Here is a 22,035-nt window from a genome sequence, read left to right on the forward strand (position 1 = left end):
AACCTAGAATCATACATTTTATTTATTACTTCAAAAATGTAAAAAATACAATCACACTTACTGGTTATTAGGTACTTCAAACAAATTCGAATTCTCTTCATTGAGTTCATTTTCAGCTGACCTCTTTGGCAAGTAAACACGATCATTTTGTTTGTTTACAAACTGCTGGACAACAAATGTTTTCTCATTGGAGAGAGAGAAAACCAAATTCGGCAGTTCACCACTTTCGACCAAGCGAATCAACTCTTTACCTCTTTTGAGTCTAGTTTCTTTCTGTTGCGGTGTAAGTTCTTGTACATTTTTGAATTTCAATGACTTTACCCCGAGCTCATTTTTCCATATTTGCCGAATGGAATATTTCGATATGTTCAACTCACGAGCCATTTTTCGGCCACTGCGACGCGGGTTTCGATCGAATCGCTTCTTTACTTTTCGAACCATTTTTGCTGATGTTGCTGTTTTCTTTCGTCTACTTTCTTGACGAGAGATGGTACGAGACACAAAGATTTATTCACATTTAAATGCTGGAGTGCTCTAACGATAACCACTTGTGACTTTTCCAGCCAAATATAAAGAAATCACACTATCACGCTTGAATTCCGTCACGAATAACTTTTTTCCTGGAAAATTCTCACCAAAATGCTTTTGTACGCTTGTAAACAATATAATGAGATGTCACTGGAATAATTTTAACAGCTGTCGGACAAGGGGCTTAGAAATGACAGTAGTCTGAAGTCGGTTGCAGCTTTTACATCTCATCCTGTACTATGTACATTTATACGAAACCATTTTTTTCGAATTGTAACATCAAAATTAAATTGAATCCAGTTTTTAAATCTTAAAAAAGATCCATGAATCAAGTTATTTCAATATTTTATAAAATTATATTTTAAAGATCGTAATACAAAATTACACATTTACAATATATGTTATATATTATATATTTACATTATATCACAACAATAGTATGTACCCTCCCACATTATATAATACACCATCACATTGCCTTAACAGATAAATATCGTATTTGCAAATATTTCAAATAACGATAGAAACGATTCCGGGCCAAAAATTCCATGGATGAAAAACGACATTTCAACACCAGCCAAGCCAAAAGTGTGAATACGATATAGAATCCCAATAAAAATAATATTGAACTTAAATAATTTGCATTCGAAGTGCCCGATAGTTTCATAACAAATTGCGGTTTCACGCTGGCACAAAACAAATATTTTTCGGGACATATTAAGTCGGCACGATTAAAACCGAACAGTGTCTCCATTAGGCCCTCCACAGAGTGTCGCATAAAACTCGAATACATTAGGAATGATTCGACGGGATGTAATGTTGGTCGGTCCACAGCATAATTGGACAACATTACCCAAACGGCAACCATATTTGGGCCCATAAAGAGGGCGTTCTAAAAGAAGAGTAAATTATGATAAGCTATATTTAAGTTGGCATTTTTTTCAATACTCACCAATAATCTTAGCCGTGAACCCACCAGAATACCATAACTGGAGCCATTTAAGGAGGTGAGAAGTGTTATGCCGGCAAAGAGGAAATAACGAAACATCTGTCTCGGCTGATTGCTAAGGTAATACATAATCGTTGAACCCAACAACGTTGAAAAGCTCCACATGACAAACTGACTTGACACCAAGGCCATAAAATAGGTACTCAGTCGATACCACTGATTGAAATGCTCCCGCCGCAGATACAAGATTTCTTGGGGAACTGAAAAAAATATATAAATATTTAGAGGAATTTTTTTATTGTACACGGATGTGTGAACATGGTGTTATAATAAAAGAGAATAGTGGGAATACCAGGGTAGAAGAATAAAGGTAGATGTATGAACGCTTGGGAACATTAATGTTAAAAATTGGTTAATGTTTCTTCAAAAATAAGTAAATTTGTATATGTTTTCCCAAACGACGCCGGTCGGAGGTTGTTATGATACACATTTTTTAACCATTTTTACAATTTTGGATAATTTTTCGTTTCAAAATTGGCTCAACAGCAGCAACTGTGTCGATGCCTGTATTCTTCTACCATGGGGAATACCTAGGTTAGAATAAAGAGATTTTTGTTAAACCGGGATCTTTTTGATACAGTCCACATTAAATAAGATAAGAAAATGTGATGAGCAGACCTTCGAGCCATTATACATAAATATGATAGCATTTTCCCTTGCTACATGTAATATGTTTGACCATGGTGTAAAAATACAGGTAGTCGCATCGACACAGCTGCTGGGACAATGAACTGTTGTCAAACCGATTTTGAAATTGAAAATTTTGAATGAAAAATTATTATTTATAGAAATTGTTGAAAAAATCATAACAATCCGATTTGCATCGTATAATACATATAAAAATATACTTACTTTTTTACAAAACATTTTAAAAATTTTGACATATCAATGCTCCCAAGCGTTGATGCATCTACCTATATTCTTTTACCATGTGTTTGAGTTAGATTACGAGATATAACATACAGTATTTCATATACTTCTTTACACACTCTAAATTTATATATTGCAAATTGTTTCTTAAATTTTCACAATTTATGGCATAATGTTGTCTGATTTTTTATATTATTTTAATTCGGAATATTGTAAGCTAAATATAATAGGGAAAAAATTTCAATTTACAACAAAAATAAAAACTATGACAAATCTCAGGCGTTACAAAATACTTTACACAAATCACATTTTTCATTTATTGCTCCAGAAATTCGTAGAAAAACGATGTTTTATCGTTAGTTAAGCTTTGAATCTCTCTCTTTTATAATTTTCGTAGATTGCAGTTATATGGAAAATAGGATGCTGTACGAAGCGGGAATAAAAGTGCAAATATATAATAAGCTTTTTTGATTGGCTTTATCGGAAAAGAACGAAGGGCCAACGTCGATCTAAGTCAACCTAAAACTCTTTTGTTCCTCTACGAAGAAGCCAGCCGATGACTTAAACCAGTCAAAAAAAGGGTTTTATGTTTTCTCACCTTTAAGTCATCGGCAGAGACAAAATCGAACTATGTCAACCTAAAACTCCTTTGTTAATTTACGAAGAAGCCAGCCTATGACTTAAGCCAGTCAAAGATGTATTAATTTACCTTGTCAAATTTAACTGCATAAAAAAGCATATTCTCATCCCTGATTTGGGTATATATACAATAGGTGTGTCTGGTTACTTTTCCTGCAAGAATTGTCCAGTAAGTTCCTTCAAAGTAAGTAAGGTAGTTTTATTCTCTTTTGCAAGAAAACTGTGAAAAGTAAAAAAACGAAATCCCTGCAAAAATTCTTGCAAGCAATCAGCTGGTTTGTCAAAACAATTTGTGCGTCATAAACATATATTACTCATACAGAAATTAAAAATGAGACGAAAAAAAAAACAAAACAATTGCGCTTGCGATTCCGAAAGATGTTTTTAAATTACTTGTCCCAATAAGAAGAGTTGCAAGTGACTGCAAGAATAAATTTGTCCAGCAAGAATTTGCAACATCTCCCAGTGAAAGAGCTGTCAAAATTGTTCTCTCAAATTCCTCTCTTTTGCAGATGTTTTGTGTCAATAGACGACTTCCAGTAACAATTTGCAACAATTGTTAAATATTCAAAAATAAATATTTTGACAATGAGATGCTGTCAAATAAAAATTTTGGAAAATATTGTAAACATATGGGTTTGCGTAACACCATGGTAGAAGAATACGGATAGTTGCACAGCTGCTGGGACAATGAACTGTCAAACCAATTTTGCAATTGACAATTTTGAATGAATAATTAGTGAAATTAAAAAAAAAACTTTGAAAAATGCATATCAAAACAACCTCCGATTAACGTGGTATAAGAAAACATATAAAAATCCACTTGTTTAAAAAAAAAAACACTTTTAAAAAACTTTGACAAACCAATGTTCCCAAGCGTTGATGCATCTACCTGTATTCTTCTACCATGCGTAACACAAAGGCGTGTATACAATGGCAAGTACCTCCTACCAAGTATTATGAAAGATTTACTGAATTGAGCCCTTAATAAGCTAAAAACGTTTTATCAACGAAATACTACAAATGTCTTCGCGTGCCAGGGACCACTTGTAGCAATATGGTGCCTATGTATTTTGGGTCTCTATCTCTTACACTTTTTGCTAAGTTAGACTGAGTCATATTATCATAAGTAGTTCTTAAGGAATATTTTTATTAAAAAAAATATTTAGTGCATTATAACCACTCAATGAAGAGATGCGTTTTATGTATTTAAAAAGGATCCCACTTTAAAACTTATAGAAAATTTTAGGAGAAAAAGTGGAGCAAGAGTTTAAAAAATAATGGTAAGAATACTTAAAACGCGTTTTTGGCAGTGTTTTTTCATAAAAGAACAGAGAAGTTTCAGGTTGACTTAGTTCAATTTCCAAAAATGTATACTGGCTCAACTTACTCTCCTTTGTTGTTTTCCAAAGAAGCCAGCCGATGACTTCAGCCAGTAAAAACTTGTTCTACATTTTTTACCTTAAAGGTGCAGCAGAGTTTTTTATACGCTTAAAGGTAAAAATACATAGAAGGCTTTTTGGTTTAAGTCAGTGACTGCCTTATTCGTAAAAGAACAAAGAGTTCTAGGGTGACTTAGTTCAATTTCGGCTCATAATTTATGCTTGTTCATCCTACGCTCCTTTCTTCTTTTGCTGATGACTTAGGCCAAAAAAAAACTGGTTCTGCGTTCTCATCTTTAAGCCATTAAAAGTATAATATAGCTGTACTATTACGGTGGGAATACGTTAAGTGGATTAAGTCATCGGCAGGCTTCTTCGTAGAGGAACAAAGGGGATTTAGGTTGACTTAGTTTGATTTTGGCCCTGCGCTCCTTTGTTATTTTCCAAAGCCAGCCATCCGATGACTTAAGCCATTTAAATAACCGTTTTATGTGTTCTTACCTTTAGTTCTATCTTGGTACCAATACCAATACAGTTCACGATGTCTTCTTAAAAATGAAGGACATAATATATATCAGCCCCCAAGTTTCTGAAAGAGTAGCACTCTGCTAATATCCTAATGTTCAACTTACCATATGACAACATAGGTGACATGGACAAAAAGACACACTGAACTGTTGATAGGACCACGAAATTATAATTATACGACCCCAAATAGCCGTTATTGCCGATCTTACTGAATGCAATTCCCAGAATTGTCGAAAGGAATAAATTTGTGTACATGATTAGTTTCATATTAGTCTGGAAGAAAAAAAAGATAATGCTTAATAAAAATCTCAGTTTTAACAAATTATATCATTCTTACCGTATCGCGCAACATTTGCTGTAAGTTTCTCTTTAATATTATACAATATTCCGACCACCATGTATGCTGTTTATTCCTTAATACCTTGAGATTCATTTGATTTGTAGTTGTGACTGCGGAAGTGGTGTCATTGGGGACACTCGAACTATTGGAAAGCCATTTGCGGACTTTACCATTTTGAATTTCGGTAACTAGAGCTTCCTGATAGTTTCCATGAAAATTTGTTGCCACTTCGATAACTAAAGGAGTAGAAAAACTTTTAAATTTTGTGTATTTAGGAAATATAATTTGTAAAGGATTGAAAGAAATATAATTCTAAAGGTGGGAATACATAAAGCGCTTATCTGGCTGGCTTAGGTCATCGGCTGGCTTCTGAAGAACAAAGGAGTTTTAGGTTGACTTAGTTCGATTATGACCCAGGGCTCCTTTGTTATTTCCGAAGAAGCCAGCCGATGACTTAAACCAGCCAGATATACGCTTTTGGTATTCTCACCTTAATGCTAGGAACACAATTGGAGCGAACGACGAATTTCGCCCTACGCGGCGACAAAATGAGCCGCGAAAATTCGTCGTATGGAACACAATACCGACGAAATTATAAAACAGCTGATGAAGTTGTTTACTTTTTGCTCATTTGTTGACTACAATGAATTATACAAGAACACATAATTCTTTACGTTCTCTATTATAATTTCACTTATGTCCATCTTCTCTATTATAAATTCACTGATATCCATCTTCACTCAGGCGCAAGTACACAAATAAATAAACAAATTAATTATGTTTTTTTTATACGAGTAACAGATAGTAGAGTGACCATAACAAATTTTAAAGTAAAAAGTAACTTTATTTACTAAAACACATAAAATTCGTACAAGTATGGCCACCTTGTACTGTTTTGTCGCCGTTCGCCGGCGTATGAAATAGAAATAAAGCTAATTGAGTTCGCGGCGACCGACGAAATTTTCGCCGCCGCCGTGATTGTGTGCACTTCCATATACACATATGGTTTTTATTTTTGACGACGAACATACGCCGCGAAAAAATTCGTCGTTCGCTCCAATTGTGTTCCTAGCATAAAGTATAAAAGAGAATCAAAGTTTAATCTTTTGTTACAAACTTTTGCGTTCAAATCGAAAGTTCAAATTTATTGAAAGTCCCTGCGTAAAGGTACATGTGAGAATACATAAAAAGATTTTCGATAAAGGAATTAGGGTGACCCAGTTTAGATTTAGGGTGAAATACCCTAAAGTCAAAACGCAGGCAAGGTGGAAGTATATGAAGAGCTTCTTTGACAGACATAGTGGTGAGAATAAATAAAAGGTTTTTTTGACTGGCTTAAGTCATCGGCTGGCTTCTTCGAAAAGAACAAAGGAGTTTTAGGTTGACATAGTTCGAGTTTGGCCTTAGGCTTCTTTGTTCATTTCCGAGGAAGCCAGTCAAAAAAAAACCATTTATTTACTCTCACTTTAAGTCATCGGCTAGCTCCTTCGTAAAGAACAAAGAAGTTTTAGGTTGACTTAGTTCGATTTTTGGCCCTAGGCTCCTGTGTTCTTTTCGGAAGAAGCCAGTCAGAAAGGCGTTTTATGTATTCTTACCTTCAAGGTTAAAACAGATTAAAGCTTATCGTGACTTGTAGCTGACCACAGTGTTGTATTTTCACGTTTCGTCTAGCCAAAATGGGAACAGTGTTGTATTTTTACATGGATGTCACGATCTAAATTTTGATCTGTTTCACCCTTCAGCGCTTCGCTTCATTTTCTAGCCTTGCTTATGTCTAATTATAAAGGAAAGTCAGAGCCGCCCAGAAATTTTGACGCCGTAATTAAGTTTCAACGAAGTAAGAAATTCTATTATATTTCATTCTTTAAATAGAGAACTTATTTTTCGTCAACATAAAAATCCTTAGTTCCTATACGAAGAAGCCAGCCGATGACTTAAGCCAGTCAAAAAAGCGTTTTATGTATTCTAACCTTTAGTTCCTTTACAAAGAAGGCAGGCGATGATTCAAGGGTGAAATTAGATAAAACGCTTTTTTGACTGGCTTAAGTCCATCGTAGAGGAACAAAGAAGTTTTAGGTTGACTTAGTTCGATTTTGGCCTTGGGCTCCTTTGTTCTTTCCTTTTGACTTAATTCAGTCAAAATATTCTCACCTTAAGCCAAGCAAAAAAGCGTTTTATGCATTCTCATATTTAGTTCTTAAAAAAATTGTTTTATGTATCTTTACCTTCAAAAGTTTCCGGAAATTTGACTTAAGCCAGTCAGAAAAAAAGTGTTTTATGTATTCTCACCTTAAAACTCTTTTTTTTTTTTGACTGGCTTCTTCTGAAAAGAGCATAGGCCCAAAATCGAACTAAGTCAACCTACAATTCTTTCGTTCCTCTACGAAGAGCCGATGACTTAAGCCAGTCAAAAAAGCGTTTTATGTATTCTCACCTTCGAAGAAGATAGCAAATGACTTAAGCCAGTCAAAAAAGCCTTCTATGTATTCTCACCTTTAAGTCATCGGTTATCTTTTTCGTAAAAGAACAAAGGAGTTTTAGGTTGGTATTAACACTCGGACAATATTAAAACACGTGAATTTTTAAGTTATTCGAACTTAGGAAACCCTTTCAAATAAGATTCTGTAAAATTCTATTATTCGCGATTCATTTTCAATTAACAACAATACAAAAAAATCTTGCAATAAGTTTAGAGCTTATCGCGGCTTTTGAATACGAAGACCTTGAAAGTCTATATATATATTAATCCACAGGCGAGTGCGTGCAAACTCGAGTAAGACAAACCCACATCCATACATACGTATGCATGCAAACTTGCACATGTATATCTACAACTTACTGTAATCAGCTGGATTGTGGGTAATTGGACACTGCAATCCGAAATTTTTCAAATATGGAACTATGCCATTGACTGAGCCCTGATAAATGCATTGGCCGTCTGACAAAACATAGACCTTATCGAACATTTGGAACAGCCGGGCCGAGGGGCAGTGAATTGAACAAATTATGGTACGACCCGATATGGCTAATCGCTTGAGCAGAGTTATACACTGGGTGGCAGAGAATTCATCGAGACCACTAAAAAAAATAATAATAAGAAGAAGCAAAACAATTTAGATAACAATTCAAGGTTTCGGGATAACCATTAACTCACGTCGTGGGCTCATCTACAAATAGCACGGCCGGATTATTTAACAACTCCAGGGCAAGACACAGCCGTTTCCTCTCACCCCCTGAGATATTGGCAATCTTGGTATTGGCTTTATCTTCGAGTAGGAATATTTTGAGATACTCATCGATTATTTGCTGGCGCTGTTGCAATGTTTTGCCGGCATCCAATTTAAATTTCGAAGCATACAGCAGCGTCTCGCCGATCGTAAACATTGGACTAATGGCGTCTTCTTGCAGTATATAGCGGGAGATTTTTCGAAATTCGCTTTTATTTTGTGGCCTATCGTTGACACTGATGTTGCCAGAGGTTTTCGAGAGTCTGAAAGAATTATAAAGAGAAATCATAAAAAATTTTACGGACAATGTTCTGCAGTGATTCATCGCATCACATTTAAGATGCAGTTACATAAAGAGCTTTATTAATTGGCTTTAAGGTGGGAATACATAACACGCTTATTTGACTGATTTAAGACATCGGCTGGCTTTTTCGGAAAAGAACAAAGGAGCGTATGGCCAAAATCGAACTGAGTCAACCTAAAGCTTATTGTTTCCTCTACACAGAAGCCAGCCGTTGACTTAAGACAGCCAAAAACGCGTTTTATGTATTCTCACCTTAAGTTATCGGCTGGCTTTTTCGTAATTGAGCAAAGAAACGTAGGGTGAACAAAAATAAATTATGAGCCAATATTGAGATAAATTAAACTAAAGCTTGTTTATTCTTTTACGAAAAAACCTACCGATGACCTAAAGGTGAAAGGCGTTTTTAATGGCTTATAATTTATACTTGTTCACCATACACTCCTTTGCTCTTTTACAAAGAAGCCAACCGATGTCATAAGTCATCGACTGGCGTCTTCGGAAAATAACAAAGAAGCGAGGGGCCAAAATCGAACTAAGTCAACCTAAAACTCATTTGTTTTTCTACGAAGAAACCAGTCAGAAAAGCCTTTTATGTACTCTCACCTTAAAACACCGTTTTGGCTGGCTTAAGTCATCGGCTGACTTTTTCGTAAAGGAACAAAGGAGTTTTATGTTGACCATACGTTCACTGGCCAAAATTGAACTAAGGCTGGAAATACATAAAGAGCATATTTGGATGGCTTAAGTCATCGGCTGGCTTCTTCGTAGATGAACAAAGGAGGTTTAGATTGACTTAGTTCGATTTTGGCCCTAGGCTCCTTTGTTCATTTCCGAAGAAGCCAGCCGACGACTTAAGCCATCCAAATATGCTCTTTATGTATTTCCAGCCTAAGTCTTTTTCAAAGAAGACAGCCGATGACTTAAGCCAGTCACAAAAGCTTTTTATGTATTCTCGCCTTAAGGGTGTATCTAAACACTGAAGGTTAAATGCGTCATTACTTTGGGCCTATTAAGGTAGAAATAAATAAAACGCTTTTTTGACTGGCTTTTTTCGGCTGGCTGATGACTTAAGCCAGTCAAAAAAAAGCATTTCATGTATTCTCACATTTAAACCTCAATGGATTTTTGCTAAAAAAAATACTGTTAAGGTGGGAATACGTAAGCAACCTGGTATCGTTCGTTGCATGGCATATTAATGTCAAATTGTTGGTGAGAATCACATCAAAATTTGAAATCTACTCTGGCATTCCTTTAAAATGTGTCATTTAAAAGTCCGGTGACGATGCCAAACTGCTTATGTATCTTCGCATTTATGTGTTTATTTTTGAACCCTGAGTTCGCCCCCCTATTGTATAAATAGTCCAAACATCATTTAAATTCCATATTAAATATCAAATTTCACATTACGATAATTATTCTAGTATATTTTTTTTGCTAATTTCATTATTTAATATTTTTATCCAAAAAAAAAGTGGGTCATTGGTTTTAATTTAAACTGAACTTTGAAATCGGACTCCGTCACTGTTGCAATTGTTTTTTTCGTCAACTTTCAATTAAATGTTGTATTATTTCAACATCAAATGGATGCTATAAAAACAAACATTTTATTACTGTGTCATTAGAGCTGTCAATAAAACACGCCAAGATGTCAAGAACAAAAACAACATTTGTTTGCAATTGACTTTAAAAGGCATAATTACTTTTCTGCCAGCTAATGAATGACTTGGCAAGTTTGTAAACCTGTATGTAATATGTACAATGATCCGAAAAAACATCAGATTGTAGCAAACAAACAGGTGTATGTACTAGTTCACTTCCTTGGGGACCGTCTAAGGGTGGAAATACATAAAGCGCATATTTGGCTTGCTTAAGTCATCGGCTGGCTTCTTCGTAGATGAACAAAGGAGTTTTAGGTTGACTAAGTTCGATTTTAGCCCCAGACTCCATTGTTCAATTCCGAAGAAGCCAGCCAGATAAGCGCTTTATGTGTTTCCACCTTAAATGGACTTCAAAGCCTGGATACGATTGTAGCTTTGACATTCTTGAGGATGTTTTTAAAAATTATTCGTTTATAGCTGTGATTGCACTTAAAATGCTTCAATTAAGAAACCATTAAAATTGTGATAGACACGTGTATACATGCACCTCATTACTCTCGGACTACAATTTTTGTTGTTTATTTTTAACAGGTTTCTGAATTATACATTAGTAGAATAGCAAGGTGATTGACTGATGCAGCTAGAAACTTGAAAATTGCCATGAGTGTGAAAGTGGTGTGAAAGGGTTGCCATCTAATACTTGCGAAAGAGAATTAAAAGGCCATGGTAGAAGAATAGAGGTAGTAGCATAAAAGCTTGGGAGCATTGAAATGTCAAAAAATTTTAAAAGTTTTTTCAAAGATAAGTAGATTTGTATAAGTTTTCCTACATGACGTCAATCGGAGGTTCTTATGATATGGCTTTTTTTCAGAATTTTTACAAATTTAAATAACTTTTCATTCAAAAATTTCAATTCCAATATTGGTTTGACAGTTTTTTGTCCCAGCAGCATATTTGGCTGGCTTCTTCGTAGAGGAACAAAGGAGTTTTAGGTTGACTTAGTTCGGAAATGGCCCTAGGCTCCTTTTGTTCATTTCCGAAGAAGCCAGTCAAATATACACTTTATGTATTCCCACCTTAAGTCATGGGCTAGCTTCATAAAACGCTTTTTTGACTGGGTTAAGTCAAAGGAGTTTTAGGTTAACTCAGTTCGATTTTGGCCCTACGTTCCTTTGCCCTCTTCCGAAGAAGACAGCCGATGACAGTACATAAAAGGCTATTTTGTCTGACTTAAGTCATCGGCTGGCTTCTTCATACAGGAAAAAAGGAGTTTTAGGTTGACTTAGTTCGATTTCGGTCCTAGGCTCCTTTGTTCTTTACGAAGAAGTAAGCCAGTCAAAAATACTCTCACCTTTAAGCCAGTCAAAAAAGCATTTTATGTTTGGAACTTTAAAGCCTTAAATAAGGATCACACTGAAAATTTGAATAAGGATTATTATTGGGTGAGATATGGTGGGTTTTTCATACTTCAATGATGCGAAGAATACTTATGGGTACAATAACAAGTTTTGGTGTAAAAAAGATTTGCTAGTAGAACTTGAGTCGAACTTGAAAGGTTTCTGGTATTTAATTCGCATATGCTTAATTGCAAAAAGGGTGGAAATACATAAAGCGCATATTTGGATGGCAAAAGTCATCGGCTGGCTTCTTCGTAGATGAACAAAGGAGTTTTAGGTTGACTTAGTTCGATTTTGGCCCTAGGCTCCTTTGTTCGTTTCCGAAGAAGCTAGCCGATGACTTTTGCCATCCAAATATGCGCTTTATGTATTTCCACCCTTTTTGCAATTAAGCATATGCGAATTAAATACCAGAAACTACCTGTTTTTTTTTTCCACCATGAAACATAAGTACTTTTTTGATCACAGCGAGCCCTATAATATATATATAATTTAATCAAAAGTGTTGTTGTTTTATGAAAATATCATCGTAGAAGAATATTGACACAGCTCCCGGGACAAAATGTCAAACCTTTTTTGAATTGAAATTTTTGAATGAAAAATTATACTAATTTGTACAATTTGTTAAAAATAAAACAACTTCCGATTGGCAACGTATGGGAAACATATACAATTCTGCTTATTTTTTAAAAAAAAGAAACATTTTAACATTTTTGACATATCAATGTTCCCAAGCATTGATGCATATACCTGTATTTTGCTACCATGGAAAATACGTAAAATAACATTTGCGGTAAAAATTCATACATAGAGTATTAAGTCATAAAATAACATATGACAGTGTGTGACACGAAAAGTTATAAGTCATATGTAAAGTGACAATTTGGATATACACTGGAAAATACACATGAGTATTAAAAGTGACAGCACATATGTAAAACCCATTTTCTTTGATAATGTCTTTAATTATATGTAAATGCAATGGACTTATAAATTTACATTTTGACAATTAGATGTTGCCAAATGAATAGTTTTGAAAAAAACATAAAAGGTCTGTTTCAGAACCTGCAAGAATCAACTAGTTATTGTAGTAAAAGCTTTTACATTCTTGCGGTTCTGGAACAGACCAATATTTGCATGACTTTACCTTCTTTATTCTACCATGCATTTACCTCATGGCAGAAGAATACAGGTAGATGCATCAACGCTTGTGTGCATTGATATGTGAAAAAATTTAAATGTTTTTTCAAATATAAGTAGATTTTTATATTTTTATACCATCCACCATACTATGGAGGGTATATTAACTTTGTCATTCCGTTTGTGACTCCTCGAAATACTCATGTTAGACCCAACAAGGTATATATATTCTTGATCAGCGTAAAATTCTAAGTAGATTTAGTGACGTCCGTCTGCCTGCGCGTCTGTCTGTTGTAATCACGTTATTTTTCGAATTAATTGAGATAGATGGCTAAAATTTTACACACGTTTATTTTTCCAGTAGGCAGGTTAAGTTCGTAAATGGTCCACGTTTTTCATATAGCCCCCATATAACGGTACCTCCCGATATTCGGTATTTTGATGATTTTAGCGACATTATTCACCGGAATTGTTTCATATTTGGTATTTGAAGTTCGAAATGGATACTACACCCTAAGACAGAAAATGAGCCATGTAGGTTTCACGTCTTCTTATAGCCCTCATATAAGGGTACCTCCCAACTTTCGGTATTTTTATGATTTTAGCGTCATTATTCACCATAATTGTCTCAAATTACGTATTTGGAGTTCGTTATGAGAACTACAGTCTGTGACAGAAAATTGTCTATGCAGGTCCAGGTCTTCGTATAGGGCCCATATATCAGTACCTCCCTATATTCGGTATTTTGACGATTTTAGGTACAATACCCACCGAAGTTGTTTGAGATGTGGTATTTGAAGTTCGTAATAGATGCTACAGCCAGTGACAGAAAATTGTCTATGCTGGTCCAGGTCTTCGCACAGCTCCAATTTAACGGCACCTCCTTATATACGATATTTTGATGATTTGAGCTACATTATTAACCGTTTATTTCAAGTTTCGAATTTGAATATGGTAATGGCTTATGACAAACAAAATATAACGGCTATATTCGGTATTTTTAAAATTTTAACAGAATTTTTTAAGGATTTTATTTTTTAAAGATTCGTTGCAAATGGTGGAGGGTATTAAAAGTTCGGCCCGGCCAAACTTACTGCTTTTTAACTTGTTTCTTGTACGACGTCATTCGGAGGTAATTATAATTCCTGTTTTTCAACATTATTTACAAATTTAAATAATTTTTCATTCAACATTTTCAATTCCCAAATTTGTTTGACAGTTAATTGTTCCAGCAGCTGTGTAGATGCGTCTACCTATATTCTTCTACCATGCGTTTACCTATATAAAACAATACAATTAAGTCAAGTCCTATGTCGCATTTTCAATACAAATGCAGTGTCACTTGCTACCGCTTTATTTGGAATTATTTTGCCTGAGTACAAACATGTTATTGTAACACTCACACCCAGTAAGGAATTATAATTATTTACCAAAACATGTTTCTATCACTTGTACATGTCTAATTGCAATCGGATTATTAATAATCTCTTACTTTAAAGTCAAGTTGTTGTGTTTATGAATAAAAATCTTAATTGGTATGTGCTATTTATTGCAAAGTAATAATATTATTATAAATTTTAATTAACTCCACAATACTTGATGGTCTCGTTTTTGCATTGCATTATAATTACGACAAAGAGATATGCATTACTTTTATACACTCGAAGAAAAAAGTGTATTAAATTGTAACTAAACAAGAAAGGTCGGTCAGTAAGCCCAACTGCCAACTAAAGGTGAGAATATATAAAACACTTTTTTGACAGGCTTAAGTCATCTTTGGAAAAGAACAAATGAGCCTTGGGCCGAAATCGAACTAAGTCAACCTAAAACTCCTTTGTTCCTCTACGAAGAAGACAGCCGATGACTTAAGCTGTACGAGCAACTTTCAAATGGATGTTTTTGTGTTACTTATTTATTTATTTTTTAATTTATTTATTTCTTTTTTTTTGTAATAATCGTTATTTATTCCAATGACGCCAACAAAGGCTGAATAACAAGTTTTAAATGTTACACTGTTGTAATTGTTATTTTATGACAGATTATTTTTTATATTCCGATTTTAAATCTTTTGCATTAAGAAATTTGATTGCTTGATCTTACCTATATCCAGCTAAAAGATTTAACAGCGTTGTTTTTCCACATCCCGACGGACCCATTATTGCCGACAATTCGCCAGCACGAAATTCTCCACTAACATTTTTCAAAATTGGTTTGGAAACTGCAGGAAAAAAAAAACAAGAATAATAGATTATATGATAATATTGAATAATACCTTTTAATGATATTGGTGTCAAAACAATTACAAAAATGGGACATTTACATTAGATTTGTGTTCTTTCCAAAAAAATTCAAGAAAGAAAATCGAAACTACATTTATATTAAACCCTTTTACAGGGATTATATTTTAACGCGATATTTTTGAAGTTTTTTTACATTTTGCGTCATATTAGTTGTGTTCCAGTACTTTTTTAGTAGTAAAACTAGCAGAAGAGAGACCAGTTCGAAATGACATTTCATTTAGGTGTGCTCAAAAAATAAGGGACGGAAAATTACGACGCAAAATTCAAAGGAAACAATCTAAATCGGATTGGTGAAACCTTGCTGAAATGGACGCCAAAATTTAAAAGAATGAGTATTGAAACGATAAGTTAAAATTAATAATCTATAATAATAATTAATAATCTGATTCCTCATTCAGCCAGTCCTCTTCATCCAAAAGTGAATACATCAGTTGCTCCATATTTTCTCTTTTTGTTTTTTGCACGACAAATATTAGTTTTTAAGTTTTTTCTTTACATTTTTTGTCACGCGCGAACATTGAAATTTATCAATACATTTTTCAACCTTGTTAGCCCTGCCAATTAAATATCAAATTTACAATATGCACATTTCTGCTCGGCCAAATTCATGTAGCTAAAACAAGCAGAAATGTGCACCACTCAGCGTCATTTTTTTTCTCGAGAGAGCTGCAAGTTTTGCTAGTTTTTGGAGTACGGGAACGCGTAGGTTCTGGAACACAACTATTAATGATAGAAAAAGGGATTTATAGTTTGTTTACAGTTTACCGAATTTAGTAAACCCAGTGGATTTGATTTGTCAACTTCATAAGCTCCAATTTAAAAAAAAAACTCTAACGCAAATATAACATTAATGTTGACATGGCGTAATATTACATTTATATTGCATTGGAATTTGAAAATCGAACGCCTTGAAACTAAATGTACAAGTACATAAAGAGCTTTTGTAATGGCTAAAGATGAGAATACATAAAACACCTTTTTTAATGGCTTGAGTCATCGGCTGGCTTCTTCATAAAAGAATGAAGGAGAGTAGGGTTAACAAATTATGGACGGAAATTGAACTAAGCCAACCTAAAGCTCCTTTGTTCTTTTACGAAAAAGCCGGCCAGCCTTAAAGACTCACTTAAAATAAATCGTCATTCGAGAACTATACAAGGTGAGATAAAAAACTGCAACAAAGACAAACGCCAACATTTTAACATTTTTTTAAATTTTAGCAAAAATATCGGAAAAAGCATCAAATTTTAGAACAAGTTTAGATTTGTTCGAAGTGGCCACCTTTGGCACGAATTATGGCCTTCGAACGGCCAATGAAACCGTCACACGCTGACCGAATGTTGCTCTGCGGTATTTTGGCCCATTCCCGGCAAAGCGCTTGCTTGAGGTGATCGACACTTTGGTATTTTTTAGTGGCAACCTTGCTCTCCAAAATACTACAGACACAATAGTCCACTCCAGAATATTTTCGCGATAATATTCGGCATTTATTCTGATGCCACGGTCGTTTAATACGAGCGGAGAGCGACCATCGGCTGTTATGGCGGCCCGCACCATTACCATAGCCAGCTCTTGAGTTCTGGTGGCCAACCGAAGGTGCACATTTTCAGCTGACCTCTTTGGCAAGTAAACACGATCATTTTGTTTGTTTACAAACTGCTGGACAACGAATGTTTTCTCATCGGAGAAAATCAAATTCGGCAGTTCACCACTTTCGGCGAAGCAACTCTTTAGCTCTTTTGAGTCCATTTTCTTTCTGTTGCGGTGTAAGTTCTTGCACTTTTTCGAATTTCAATGGCTTTACCCCGAGCTCATTTTCCAATATTTGCCAAATGGAATATTGCGATATGTTCAGCTCACGAGCCATTTTTGCGACACGAGTTTCGATCAAGTCGCATCTTTACTTTTCGAACCATTTCTTCCTTGATTTCACTTCCTTGACGTCGGGCTACACTACTTGTATCACGGTAACGAGCGATGGTACGAGACACAAAAGATTTATTCACATTTAAAGGCTGGGGTGCTGTAACGATAGCCACTTGTGGTTTTCCAACCAAATATAAAGAAATCACACTATCACGCTTGAATTCCATCAGGAATAGCTTTTTTCTGGAAAATTCTCACCAAAATGCATTTGTACGCTTGTAAACAATATAATAAGCTCTCGCTGTAATAATTTTAAAAGCTGTCGGACGAGTGGCTTGGAAATAACATTAAGCTAGGAATACATAAAGCGCTTATTTGGCTGGCTTAAGTCATCGGCTGGCTTCTTCGGAAATGAACAAAGGAGCCTAGGGCCAAAATCGAACTAGGTCAACCTAAAACTCCTTTGTTCATATACGAAGAAGCCAGCCGATGACTTAAGCCAGCCATTTAAGAGCTTTATGTATTCCCACCCTTAGTCTGAAATTGGTTGCAGTTTTCTCATCCTACTCTGTACATAGATGGTAATAATTTCAAACCAATAACAATATTACATTATTTGCCACAAAACACAAAATCGGTTATAAAAAAAAAAAAAAAAAAAACTTGTAAAATCGTGCAGTTCTGGAACAGAGCAAGTATTGAAGATTTTTTTGCAATGTTGTGAGAATACACAAAACACTTTGTTGACTGGCTTAAGTCATCGGCTGGCTTCTTCGGAAATGAACAAAGAAACCTAGGGCCAAAATCGAACTAAGTCAACCCAAAATGCCTTTTTTCCTCTACGAAGAAGCCAGCCGATGACTTAAGCCAGTCAACAAAGGCGTTTTATGTATTCTCCCCTTTTCCCATGGTAGAATCAAGGAGGTAAAGTCATGCAATCATATATTTACAATTTTTTCAAAAATTATTCATTTGACAACTTCTGATTGTTAAAATTTGTATTCATAAATCCATTGTACATAAACAAATCAGAGATGGGAACCTGTTTTTATGCTGTAAAATTTAACAAAGTAAATTACAGAAAAAGCAGAGATGGGAATGCTTATTTGAAATTACATTACCTGCTTTATTTAACCATGCCTTTACATTTTTGAAGCATTCTCCGCGAATAGTGTGGCTACTATGGTACGAGCAAATGTTATTTTTTTTTTTTAATTTAATAGAGGTGTGGTAAATTTTAAGCTATAAAAAGTAATAGTCACATTTTTTTAATCAAGAAATTATTATTTTTAGAATAATGTTTTCGTTATCATATCAATACCCCGAAATAAACATAATTGCAAAATGCACTACCTCTGTTGGTATTTAATAAGGGGAAAGGAAAAATAACTAAAGTGTTTTATGGGATTTTTCGAAACTTTCACTCAACTTGCTTCAGTTAAGTAAATACGTTTTGCTTTTTGATAAGAACACTCCCCAGCAAAGAAATATTTATATCAAAGACCTTTTTAGAATTTCTCTCTTAGATGTAGTATTTTAAAATAATTACGTATTTTTGTATAGCAGCCAGGAAAACTTTATACAATACAGTCATCAGTGGTTGTTCGCTGTTTGTTATTGTGCAAACACATATGTACATATGATAATGTCGTAAGGTAGGTCAAGTTCAAAATATCCATTTAATTGAATTCTAAATAAACTAACCAAACACTAATTTCAATTTTCAAATCTTATGCGCAAACATAAAAAACAAATTCTGTGTCATATTCTCCACTTAACTTAAAACATTCTTAAGGTGGGAATACATAAAGCGCTTATTTGGCTGGCTTCTTCGGAAATGAACAAAGGAGCCTAGGACCAAAATCGAACTAAGTCAACCTAAAACTCCTTTGTTCATCTACGAAGAAGCCAGCCGATGACTTAAGCCAGCCAAATATGCTCTTTATGTATTCCCACCCTTAGTTTTACATTTCACAAAAAAATGTTTACTTTTTTTAAAGACATAATTATATAACTTATGTGTATAGAAATCCATATTACTTGGCACTTCATAGGAGAGATTTGTAAATTTTATGTTTACACCAGCATTTGGGGGTATTTTACGAAATATTTCACTTTCACGTTCACTCGGCGTTAGCAGCTCGACCGCAACATTATTTACATTTTCATTTATTTCATTCTTTTTTCTCGTCATTTTTAAATTTCTTCAAAGCTATTCTTTTTCACAATTTTCCTTTTTTTCCACCCAATGCCGCTATATTTACTCCTCTCGCGCTGTTCTGATACAAACTGAATTCAGATAATTTAATTCACTTCCCAGCTGTCCAATTGGCGAGTGAATATAAAATAACAACAACTGAGAACTGCATGTTTCAATTCTAATAAAATACATAACACACAATCGCGGGAAAAATAAATAAAAACCAATTGCAAACGCAATCTGTCGTGCCTTTCCGTTTGACGCTCAAAACAAAAGAAAACATCCGTCGGATGCAAACGCAATTCTCTGTGACGATAATCTCCCAAAATAATAAACATTGAAAAAAAATTCTCTCCGATTAAAATGCAAAAAAGTATATTTTGCTTTGAGTACAGTGATTGCAAAAAGTTCGCATACATTCGGCGGATTTGGAAAGGCACATTCATGGTAGAAAAATACTGGTAGATGCATCAACGCTTGTGAACATTGATATGTCGAAAAAAATTAAATTTCTTTTCAAATATAAGTAGATTTCTATGTGATTTCTTATACGACGTCATTCGGAGGATATTATAATACACGTTTTTCAACAATTTTTATAAATTTAAATAATTTTTCATTCAACATTTTCAATTCCAAAATTGGTTTGACAGTTCATTGTCCCAGCAGCTGAGTCGATACGTCTACCCATGGCAGAAGAATACAGGTAGATGCATCAACGCTTGGGAGCATTGATATGTCAAAAAAAAAATAAATGTTTTTTCAAATATAAGTGGATTTTTATATATTTTCTTATACTACATCATTTGGAGGCTATTATAATTCGCGTTTTTCAACAATTTTTACAAATTTAAATAATTTTTCATTCAACATTTTCAATTCGAAAATTTGTTTGACAGTTCATTGTCCCAGCAGCTGTGTCGACGCGTCTACCTATATTCTTCTACCATGCGTCTACCTATATTCCTCTACAATGACTCTATATTAACCTGACACCTAGTTTACACGTGTTACGAAGATTCGTCATTTATACAATAAGTAACCCTTTTTAGATATAAACAGCCTGTTCCACGATCTCGAAAGAAAATTTGTGCGAACGAAGGCTACTCACTCACTTTCGTATAAGAATGCGTTCCACTAACTTTCGTTCTTTCTTTCGCATAGCCTTACGTGATTCAGTGTTGCTAAATATTTTTTTGGAAAAATTAATCGCGAAATAAGGCAAAAAAAAGCGCAAAATGTCTAATTTAAATGCGAAAAAGCAGCAGTGGCTCTGTCTCAACTGACATTTCAGTTGTAAACAAACAAATTGTAAATAAACAAACAAAATAAAAACTCTAGTGATTGTGTTCAAACTATTTGTGCTCTTAGAATGGATATGATGGAAGAGAAGTGGGTGCCCGGTTGCAGAATTACCCAAATCCGCCCGATTTAAATCTTCTTCTGCTGCTTCCAAAAATTGGCACTCCTCTGGCGAACACAGGATTCTCCTCCATATACTAGTGCCCGCAGCTGTGTAGTTGATTATTTTTTCGTGCTGGAATTGAGAAAATAAAAAAAATAAAAATTTAATATGTGAACAACAAATATAGTTCACATATTAAATTACATTTATTATTTTTACTTACATTTTTGTTTCCATTTTCAATCAAGCAATGTTTCTGTTAAAACAATTTTCCTTAATTGTTATTATACGATAGCAAACACACAAGTGACTGATTTTGACATTTGTGTTCGCATGCGTACGAAAGAAAAAAGATAGTGGAACGCAAAATTACACTGAAACGCTTTCGTTTTCGTTCGCTTTGATTTTCGTGCAAATTTTCGTTCTGATGGGTTTTAGTGGAACGGAAATTAGCTGTTTGTCGTGTAAAAGTTGTGCGAACGTGTTCTTTCGATATCGTGGAGCTGGCTGAAAATTTCCCTGCGGGGCAATGTGAACATATTTTTTGCCTAATAATAGAAAAAATCGCCGTTGTACTTAACAAAACGCCAAAGGCGACGGTTTTAGAACTATGGGTTAAGAACATTTTCAATTTAATAATCCAAATTGCAAAAACGTATATTTTTGAAATTAAATAATTTATTGAAAATTAATTATTTTATTTACATTTTTGGACACATAACTCTGACACTTGTATTACTTACAAAAACCTAAGTAATACCGGGAAGAACTTTTGATACCCTTCACCATTTGGAATTCGTCAAAAATACAAATTAAATAAAAATCGTTATAAAGACGAGGGCCTGCATACGCAATATTTATTATCATAAGCTGTAATAATGACTAGACAAAATGAATTTTGAGCAAATGGTTTGTGTCTACAATACATATGCCGGTTATTACATCTGGCCGATAGATAAAAAAGTGATGTTGTCGGAGTCATAAATCGTTTTTCGTTATTACAAGTTTCAGTTAAGTATGAACTGTCCGATTAGCAAAAGGTCAGAACATCTTCCCTTTATCTTTTAACGTAAAGGTTACTGAATTCATGTTGCCATATTTTTTATTTAAAAGCAAAATTTATTTAAATAAAAATTTTATTTTGAAGAACTGAATTATAAATTTATTTTACGAAATTAATTGCAAATTCGCATTTTGTTTATTATTTTTGAACTAAAGTGAAGAGGCCATTGTGAAAAAAAAATGCAGTGAATACCAGTTACTTTTACAAAATGCTTGCCATATCTCCTTAAAAAATGCATATAT

The 22,035-nt window shown here is 34.3% G+C and overlaps 2 protein-coding genes across 2 annotated transcripts in view; one reads left to right on the top strand and one right to left on the bottom strand.

The window, feature by feature from the left end:
- The window catches only part of LOC101891682 (activin receptor type-1), a 174,920-nt gene that overhangs the window by 107,607 nt on the left and 45,278 nt on the right, over nucleotides 1–22,035 (top strand). The window lies entirely within an intron of this gene.
- LOC101890630 (ATP-binding cassette sub-family G member 4) lies at nucleotides 857–19,426 on the bottom strand. Its single transcript, XM_005175947.4, has 8 exons — nucleotides 19,166–19,426; nucleotides 15,063–15,180; nucleotides 8,451–8,786; nucleotides 8,136–8,374; nucleotides 5,294–5,532; nucleotides 5,061–5,229; nucleotides 1,481–1,737; nucleotides 857–1,420 (listed from the first exon to the last, which is right to left on the bottom strand). Exons 1-8 carry the CDS (start codon nucleotides 19,317–19,319, stop codon nucleotides 998–1,000), a joined length of 1,935 nt encoding a protein of 644 aa, XP_005176004.1. The 5' UTR covers nucleotides 19,320–19,426; the 3' UTR covers nucleotides 857–997.

This window comes from Musca domestica, unplaced genomic scaffold (genome assembly GCF_030504385.1).
Source record: "Musca domestica strain aabys unplaced genomic scaffold, Musca_domestica.polishedcontigs.V.1.1 48, whole genome shotgun sequence".
Taxonomy (NCBI): Eukaryota; Metazoa; Arthropoda; class Insecta; order Diptera; family Muscidae; genus Musca; species Musca domestica.